Source organism: Paramacrobiotus metropolitanus, unplaced genomic scaffold, assembly GCF_019649055.1.
Source record: "Paramacrobiotus metropolitanus isolate TYO unplaced genomic scaffold, Prichtersi_v1.0 Parri_scaffold0000005, whole genome shotgun sequence".
In the NCBI taxonomy this organism is placed as follows: Eukaryota; Metazoa; Tardigrada; class Eutardigrada; order Parachela; family Macrobiotidae; genus Paramacrobiotus; species Paramacrobiotus metropolitanus.
Genome location: NW_026570225.1, coordinates 2,307,264 through 2,316,832, shown reverse-complemented (window position 1 = coordinate 2,316,832; position 9,569 = coordinate 2,307,264). Strand labels below are relative to the sequence as shown.

The window sequence follows — 9,569 nt, the reverse complement described above, 5'->3', positions numbered from 1 at the left end:
TATTATGCCCAAGAAACTTGTACCTGTGAATTCTGAAGTCTTTTGGCTACCGACAACATGGCTAAAATTTTTTTGAATGCCATGTTACGGTACTTCGGCATTAAAATTTTTAACTGCTTCGGCATTAAATTTTTTTTAATCTGGGGATGTGTAATAAAATTAAGCAATATTCTTTCGGAAAATTTTTCGGATTGGATCGGAGTGGGTTCGGATTGGCCAAAAATATTTTCGGATCGGATTGGTCGGAGTACGATTTTTAGAATTCGGAGTCGGACTGGGTTCGGATAAAATTTTTTAAGTTCGGATCGGACTGGACGCAATTTTGTACTCCGTTGCAGGGCACTATTGGCTGCAGTCGCTCTACAATGTAGGGCGAAATGGTCGCATAGCCTCATATCCAGCATTTTGTACGCATGGGGTGCAGTGCACATGCACGAACCGGATATTTTGAACTTAGCCGTACAGTGAACTGCACTGCATTCGTACTGAATGTGGAGATGTTGGGTACGCAACCATTTTGTCCTAAGCTGTAGCATCCCACAATCTTTGACTCGAAAGAGTGCAAGGAAAGTTGCTTTTGCATTCATTTATGGAGAAACCTCTGCACAACACGTTTTACCATCAAAGTCTCTGCACACTACCTTTCACCACCTCCAGGCTCCGCACACCACTGTTTGAACCACATTTTGTCTTGGGCCACCATTTTTGCGACACCACCATGTGTAAAAAAATTGCCAGCAGTATCAGGACTCCACCTTATACGCGCGGTTTTAAAGACACACAGTGGTCGGTTGTATAATTATACGAGTGTATGTGACTACTAATATGAGCCATGTCGGTTGTTGGCCTGCAGGAAGTAGTACTTTACGTAAAATACGTTGGATATTACTTAAAATTAATGTTGTAGTATCGTCAATATAGCGCATGGCAAGTCCTGACTATACACCGTACGTAATGCAAGTAAGTAAGCACAGGTACGCTTACGGGACGCTTCGCTGCTTTACGGGACGTTAGTGCCATAAAAGCGGATCACAGTTAGCTATAATACCGTCCTAAACCAAGAAAACGGAAGCGACTATGCCCCTTTTGCTGCAGCGTTTGCTTTCGTAGTGATAAGTGGAACTGACCCACAGCAGAGTTCTTTTCTGGAGAAACCTTGAGAGAGTGTGTAAAAGAATAACATCATTCGAAGCTTAGCGTGTACAAAATTTCTTATTTTCGCCCATGATAACCATAAATAATTGTTTTTAAAAATAGTGAGGTCCAGAGACTGTGGTGGTGTGCACTCTGCTCTTAGTGGTGTCAGGAGATTTCGGTGGTTTTTGTGAGAAAATTAAAAAAACTGATGTTGGTGTTTTATGATACTTTTATCCAACGAATTTTTTGTCCAAAAAAATTTTACACGCTCGCTCGCTTGCACTAAGGGCGGTTACGACCTTCTATACTAGTTAAAAGACATGATATGATACCATTTACCAAAACATTTTAATTGATTTAAAAAATTAACACCGACATGGAATTAGGCAAGTGAAATTCAGTTGCGATATGTAATTGTACGCGTTGAGTACAGCACTTACAGTACTGGAAAAAACGACAAGAGTCATGACTCATGAGTGTTCCAATCAAGAAGGCACAACAGAAGTTTTTACAAGGAGACTATCCGTACAATGCAGTCTATGGCCGCACAAAAATCTTGACCATCCCATCTTCACGATTGAAAAACTTCTTGTACGCATCCGGAACATCCGCTAAGCGCATATGGTGAGTAACAAAGAACGATGGGTCATATTCCCCACTGCGAATCTTGTCCAAGGCCATATTCCAGATACGCTGAGTCGGCGACTGTCCGGAACTTAGAGTTAGATGCTTCATGCCAATCATCCCAATGGGAAACTGATTGGCGAATCCACCGTAGTCAGCAATGACGGAAACCTTCCCGAACTGACGGACGCACTGGCAGCATTCGGTAATAATCTCGGGAGTGTCGGTTTCCAGCAGGAGTGCACGCTGCATTTTATGAAAGATGCCCTTAGCAAAGCGGAAGCCGGCACAGTCAATGGCCACGTCCAGGCCATCAGGAACCATCCCTTGAATGGTTTTAACCACGTCCTTCTCGTGGTAGTTAATCACACCAATGCCCAGCTTGCTGGCAATGTCCAGACGATCTTCCGTTCCTTCAAAACGTGAAGAGAAAAATAAATTTAACAAATTCTAACCAAATCGTAGACAGGGTTTGAATTTACAGGTATGTGCATACCTGCAATACCAATAATCTGCTTTGCACCCAGGATCTGGCACCAACGGGCAGTCGCCAGTCCAATCGGACCCAGCCCCCAAATTCCCACAGTGTCGCCCTCTTTCACGCCTCCCATCTCGCAAGCGTGGAACGACGTACAAATCACATCCGACAAATACAGGGCCTAAACGAAAATTCAGTTCGTCCACAAAAAGCCAGCCTTGCGATCGATTATATAAGAGCGCAACAAAACAACAGAAACGAACACATTACCTTCTCATCCGGCACATCATCGGGAATGGGGAGGCAGTTGATGTCGGCGAACGGCACGCGGACGTACTCGGCTTGACCACCCCAGTATCCGCCAACCAGATGGCCGTATCCGAACACTCCAGTCAGTGCATGCCCGTAGAGCTTCTGCGTCAGCACACTGGGGTTGGTAGTCGCACAGCCGGTGTATTCTTCACGCTTACACCAGGGACATTTCCCACAGGCGATGCCAAAAGCCACAACGACACGCGCGCCGATCGGCAGCTGCACATTCTCACCTGAGAATTTACCCGAACTCCATTACACATGAGAACGACAATTCTGCCGCTTTTCAATTACCGTGCTACAACTAGAAGTATGTCCGTGTATTACGGTTACTACGGTATCCATATTGTATCAGCTGGTACAATAATATTATTTAATACGTAGTATTACCGCGCTGCACCTTGATGCTGTATCAATGGCTTTGGCCGAGTCCGGTGTATCTGTTATGTATTAAATAAAAAAAGCTAACAAAATTTCAATGGTACAATTTTCTTATTTATCCGGTAAGCCATAAAGTTCAGTATTAAAGTTGATATCGTACATTTTGTTCTACATTTTCCAGTTAATACGGCGTAAGAATTTGACAATTTGTAATATAATTCCCGTAGGGCAGAAGCTTTTCATAATAAATTTGAAGCTTACCTTTTTGCTCCACTACCCCCATAAATTCATGTCCGACAATGTCCCCTGACCGCATCCCAGGCAAGTCTCCACTGTACAGATGCAGATCACTCCCGCAGATGGTGGTGGCAGTGACGCGCAGGAGCACGTCATGCTTTTCGCTGATCATTGGTTTGGGGACTTTTCGTAGCGCATATCCTTGGCGCCGCGCCAAACGATGGCGTGCATCGTCTCCGTTGAACTGGTCACTGGCTGGACGGTGCCCGTGCTGACGGGCTTGTGGCCCAAAATATCCTCTGCTAATGCCACTGCTGCATTCATTTTCTACAATATTTTCCAGTTTTACGTTTCACGTGGGAATAAACAACAATTTATACAGATGTTGCGTTCACGTTTAGCGCTTGCCGTACCGGTACGGTGGTATCTACTGGTAATTCTGGAAGCCACTTAGAAGATTACAGACAGATTTAATAATTTAGTCGACACGCAATACAATGTAAATCGAAACCGTTAAACATACAAATCTTCTAGCAGAACAAAACACTACTGATTCAGTCTGATTGTAGTGCCGGCTACCTATAGGCCTGCCACACTCCTGCCGCAGTGGTTTTGTACTGCATCTTCGCAGTCACATAATAATTTACACGAAGACGGAAAATTCCCACCACATTCATCTATGTAAGACAAGCGGCACAAGCGTGCACACTGCACAGTACGATACAACATACACTCAAAATTTTGATAAATAAAATTTATACAAAACGTAGACGGCAGCTGAATTGAATTGTATGGCGTTATTTGTACTCTATCTTGTTATATACTGCACATGTAGATTATATAAATAAAATATAAAGCTTCAAACTTTCTGTGGTTAAAATGCTAAACATACTCGTATAGACACAGTTTTTGTACAGTTTGCTCAGCAAGCGTGCACTCCACACTTACACCGCATCGCTTGCGCGCGTGAAGCTTTGAACTACGCTTTGTGACCTTTTGGTATTGGAAATAAAACTGGAACTTATGCTGAAATTTATTTAAAGGCGCTTGGGCGCATTTCAGGTAAAAGTCAAGCAGGTTATAGCTTTACTTGTACCGACTTTAAAGTAAATTTAAAAGTTCAAGGACTTTTGATAAAGAAATGAAAACGAATTGCCTGTACCGGACTACCATGAACTAACCAGTCAAGTCTTCAAGCTTAAGGTACGTACGTACGAATGGCGTTTTTCAGGCCGTCGGAGTACCCAAATGGAAGAATATAGATAGTGGTTATGTATGGTCCATTGATGTCTGTGTGTATTGTACATCAAGGGGCCATAGTATACCGGTACCACGCACTACTTGTATGTAATATTCTTCTACGAGGTTCTACTTCTACCTTCTACTAAACTGAAGTGTGTCTTTCAGATATCGATCTAGGCACGAATAGTCTTACGGAAATTTTTCAGCTTATTAATGAAAATGATTAATATTAAAGAATATTAAATCATTTTTAACTGTAATGATGTCATGATTATTGATTAAATGCAATCAGTCCTTACTACGAGTAAGCCGAATAGGTTTTTATATACGATACACAACTTTTTATCGTTATGTTTTGTAAAGTTATAACACAATTGAATATAAATATCTATATAAGCCTTGGCTTCGAAGTGCTTGCTTCCGCGCTAGCTCATTTTCCGTACAGTTAACAGTGTCCAAAAGAATATACAATATATTAATCTGCAGCTAAAATACTTAATGTTATACTTAATATAGATTTAGTAAAATGTATTGTTTATGGACGGGCAGTTTAAACTAACCATGGCAAGTAACTATAAAATTTAAATGCACTTTTAATACTGGTTAGGTACGGACTACGGCGTGAAACATTACAATATTTATACAGTATGATGCACACCTACCCTACCCAGTAGGTTACTTTACTTACATACCTACGGACGTAAGCAATTCAGCATTGCGCTTCGTTGACAATTGACAACGGCACAATCGCTAATGAGGTGTGATTTCGGCTCTATTGTGTCATTTCAGATGAGACGCTTCGCAAGGTTAAGCATATGCGTCTATGGGAAAAACACCAGTGCAGTCCACATTTCAACGTGTATACACTCTTCTACTTGTTTTTTTCAAGTACAATCAAAGAGAAGTTATTCAGCACAAAAATTACTATAAAACTAAACTAATCTTAACAATTTGAGCTATCCCAGCAAAATGTCACACTCGGTTTTATGCGTAAGTAAATTATGTCCCAAGTTATAGCTCTTGCCATATACACGTAACCAGGGCGGCGACTTCTCTGTACTTGCATGGATTTTGATTTACTCTTGTACAGAACTTGTGAAGTGCGAGCGTCGTTTACTAGTTGTTACTCGATTGTGAAAAGCGATTTTGACAAGTTTTTATCAACGACTTACAAAGTATACTGTATATATTACAGATCAGCACTTTCTACAATTTATTACCCACTTTTCAACTTTTATACAAAAATGAATTAATGTTGACAAGTTTAAGCGGAACGTTGGAGTGTCGCAAAACAGTAACGTTGTCGATTTTGTATAAACTTCAGCTCATATTATCACGTATTGTGAAATGTTCAAACCGCGATCTAAATCTAATATCAGCGATTTCGGTGCATGATGTTTCGTTTAAATTATAAAATTATTATAAGTAGTTATTAAGTACAACTAATAGTAGTAACTAGCACTAACTACTGGCAGTCTACTGCTACTCTGTAATATTACAAAGTATCTGACGATGAATTATTTATATCCAGTATATCCTGAAGATATCCCAGACGATCGACGCATGCCCGCCCTATGAGATCCAAAATAAACTTTTATTTAGCGCGCGTTTTTAGATAATCTCAGTCATTATTAACATTTGCTGATGCAACCATTCCATAAGTTAAAACCATTTACTGGGGAATACTTACCGTTAGCACAATTCAAAAACAAAATATACTCGTATTCACTTTCAAATTCTGCATAGCATCACACAACTACAGAGAGCAGATATCATAACTTCAACAATAAACTCTCAAACAGATTTGCACCATGTTAGTGTCAATTATAACTTTATTTAATTAACCATTGTTATAAAAAAGATATTCAAAGAAAAATGGCGTTGAAGCAAGTTGTTAGATCGGATTCGGAATGGAGTTTTGCATATGGTTGTTCAGAAGTCCTATATGTCTCGCGATATTGTCTCATCTGAAATGACAATGGCTAGGCACGCTACGCCTCGTATACCCTCGGCACGCCTGATTGTGCCGTTGTCAATTGCTCCCACAGTCACCTAACTCTTTTCTGATGAAAATGGTGAATCATCATGCTAAACTGGTTTTTTTGTCGGTTGTTAGAAAAAAATCTTTCATGTATACCAGCTAATTTCCTATTTGCTTAGGCGAGACTTGCATTTTTCAGATAAATTTTGGCTGGAGTTCGTCACCGCTTACAGTACTTCCTGTTTTAAACCTCACGTTTTATTCTAGTGCGTCAGTGTTGTGTACTTGTAGATTGGCCTTCATTTTTTAATCGTGAGAATAGTTGTTGCGTATAGTCTTGATTTTGTTGCATTTGCTGGTTCTGGGGTTGTCAGCGTCTGATTTGAGGTTTTTATCCCATTCATGATTATTTTACGTTCTGTCAGTTCGGCCAGGAAATATTAAGTTGCCGAAAATGATGCAAAAACTATCTTTGCTGTTGTTTTTGTCTGTGATGATCTCCTACGCCCATTGTGACGGGGTACGTGCTGGACCGCCTGCCTCAAAGTCCCAAAATGCTGTGAGATCCGGAACGGATGTCCAGGCAGCAGCGCAACCCAGTTCAGCCACTACTAATCAGGTAAATATTTTAGAAATTGCTACTCACTTGTCAAAATGAGCAAACCGCGCATGTTGCATCCAGATCCACTTGTTAGGGTTTCTGCTTTAATAATGGTTACTAATTGCTTGTTTTAATAGTAAAGACGCTATCTGTACCCGTTTCAAAAATCGAAAATTGTAACCATATTTAGTAGGTGCACTACGCATACTAGTGTACCACAAATTTCCGATATAATACTTCAGTTGTATAACTTTTAGGGTATATTGCACATTTTGATTTGCGGTGTAATATAGATGTGCTTAAGGAATATTAATTTCCACTTTGCACAAGAAGTGCTGTACTCAACTGTGTCAAGAATACTGGCTGCATTGCCAGTTTGCCGCGCTGTATGTACTAAACAGCTTGGAACTTTATATTTAAGTATTTTCTTTGCGAGAGTATAGAAATCTACCTCTGTACTACGAGTGGAGTAGCTAGGTACGAAGTAGTGGTGCCTGAGAGTGATGACTTTTGATGTTGTATCCTGTTGTAAGCTAAAATTTGAATTAAAAAATGATTAAAATTTGATTTGAATTTGTTACGACAAACTATAACATATTGTACAAACAGCATATCTGTACTGGAATACCGTAAGCAACGCTCACCTATTGTAAATTTATAATTATAATAGTTTAACAGTCATATCAGCGTGTACCATCTGCTTCTCGTGGACTAAATGTATTTCTAAAATAACGCTTAGCTTAGCGCATTTCGCTAATCTTCCAACTTTGTGGATGTGATTTCGTAGTTTCATGAAGCGTTAAAGTACACTAATGTACTACAATTTGTATGACTCAACATATTTATTCTAATTTTTGTTTGAATTATCACTTTGCAACTTTAAATCATTTATGAATTATTTTATATTATAGGCTACTGCGAGCGGATCAGCTTCTAAACCCGCCGTGCAAACCAGTTCTGACGATTCGAGCGGCGGATCGGACGGACAGGCAGCGGTCAATCCCGCCCCAGCAGCGGCTCCCAATGCAGCAGGCAATCCCAACACATTCTCCGGTATCCGTGACGAGTTTGTCGGTGGTGTGGGGGCGATCCGTGATTCGGCAGGTATATATAAAAAAAAATACATTTCTCATACAAAAATACATTTCTCATTAAATTGCAGGTCGTCTCATCGGGCTGACTGTGGGCACTGTTGCGTCGGGGGTGTCGAATGCCGTGCACAACGTCAAGGAAGGCGTCGTCGGCGCCGTGAACGCCGTCGAGGAAGGTGTTGCTAATGCGGTGCGGCCCGTAGTGGATTTTGGGGGGCGGGTGGTCAATAAGACCGTCCAGATTACTGGTAATGTGGCCAACGCTGGACACCAGATTGTTGATGTATGGGGACAGAGCTTCAGGGACACCAGGAATATTACGGGCCAACTGGTTGGTCGTCGTCGACGCTAGCAAATCTACATTTTTTCTATTCTGTTATAACAATTTTAATTAATACGTATTTTTGACTGGTGTTTTCTTATGCAGTGTATGCAGGCGCACTTCTATGGCACACCTGTAAGCTGGTTCCGTTATGCATTCGATTAAATGTGTGCTAAAATTATTCCAAATTGTATGTGTGTTATTACACTACGCGCCATCCATATATGTATAATGTAGTGAACCTATAAGCAGATGCTTTTGAGGTTTTAACTATGTCGAGGCAACATCACTTCCGGTCAGTTTAAATGGTTGGCCTGTATAATAAAGCGCGGTTGGACAGAATGATATTGGAAATCTTTTGAACCATTTTCTGAACTTTACAGTTGCAATTTTCACTTCGCAGAAAGATGCTATTGTAATGTATGTTTACCCAAATTCCAATGCGCAAAATTCTGGAGCATACGCTGCTCGAGATCTGTCGGAATCTGTGCATGTACATATGTTGTACATATTCATATTAAGGACTTCTTATAAGTTTGCAAACCTCTGTTATTACGTTTCGTCATTGCGGTCGTGAAGCCAGTTGATAAAGTTTACATACTCTAAGATTATTTTACGAAAACTGCCGTTGTCTGTTTCCCATAGTACAGGTATTGCAGTGGTGCATCATGGAGCGGGCCTGTGAGCTATGAGTAAAATTTTGTTATAATTTTATTAGCATATGCTGTATAGTGCTGTACACTGCATATGCACAAGAGTCAAGAAACGCTAAAGGGTAATCAAATAGTTCGCCAGTTGATAGTGTTATTTCATACAAAATCAAGTCATCTAAAGTCTAAACCTCATATTATCATAATGGTCTTGTAGACTACCTGGTTATCCCAGGTATCAATTATCACGCCCATCTCACAGTCAGAAAAGAATGATCAAGCAACACGATATCTTGTTCGTTGTTCAAAGCAGTTTTATCATTGATCTGTAATAATTTGAGGAAAGCACTTGCGGGATATTGCTGTATGCGGTGCCGGTCAATTTGCGGATACGTCGTGACTATAGTATAGTAGGAAATGCGATCAGAATAAAAGTGTAGCTGTACTTTTTTCATAACAATTATTTCGTAGTTATGCGAATAGTTATACGTGTGTATTGTTGTGTTCTATGGT

At 40.4% G+C, this 9,569-nt stretch overlaps 2 protein-coding genes across 2 annotated transcripts; one reads left to right on the top strand and one right to left on the bottom strand.

Moving 5' to 3' along the window:
- Positions 1 to 1,432: 1,432 nt before the first annotated feature.
- On the bottom strand, positions 1,433 to 3,775 carry LOC129581197 (uncharacterized). Its single transcript, XM_055472139.1, is given in 6 exon segments — positions 1,433 to 2,174; positions 2,258 to 2,420; positions 2,510 to 2,784; positions 3,194 to 3,355; positions 3,358 to 3,496; positions 3,583 to 3,775. Coding segments are annotated over 5 exon segments (1,236 nt in total). The 5' UTR covers positions 3,494 to 3,496; positions 3,583 to 3,775; the 3' UTR covers positions 1,433 to 1,674.
- A 2,702-nt stretch (positions 3,776 to 6,477) lies between these two features.
- LOC129581248 (uncharacterized) lies at positions 6,478 to 8,751 on the top strand. The gene is made up of 3 exons (XM_055472215.1): positions 6,478 to 7,011; positions 7,905 to 8,097; positions 8,156 to 8,751. The coding sequence occupies exons 1-3, from the start codon at positions 6,847 to 6,849 to the stop codon at positions 8,434 to 8,436; spliced, it is 639 nt and encodes a 212-aa protein (XP_055328190.1). The 5' UTR covers positions 6,478 to 6,846; the 3' UTR covers positions 8,437 to 8,751.
- The last annotated feature ends 818 nt before the right edge of the window (positions 8,752 to 9,569 follow it).

Excerpts from the sequence above, each read along its gene's own strand:
- LOC129581248 (XM_055472215.1), top strand. The coding sequence starts at position 6,847 with ATGATGCAAAAACTATCTTTGCTGTTGTTTTTGTCTGTGATGATCTCC. Across the intron at positions 7,012-7,904 it reads GTTCAGCCACTACTAATCAG|GCTACTGCGAGCGGATCAGC; the intron begins GTAAATATTTTA and ends TTTATATTATAG. Across the intron at positions 8,098-8,155 it reads GGCGATCCGTGATTCGGCAG|GTCGTCTCATCGGGCTGACT; the intron begins GTATATATAAAA and ends ATTAAATTGCAG.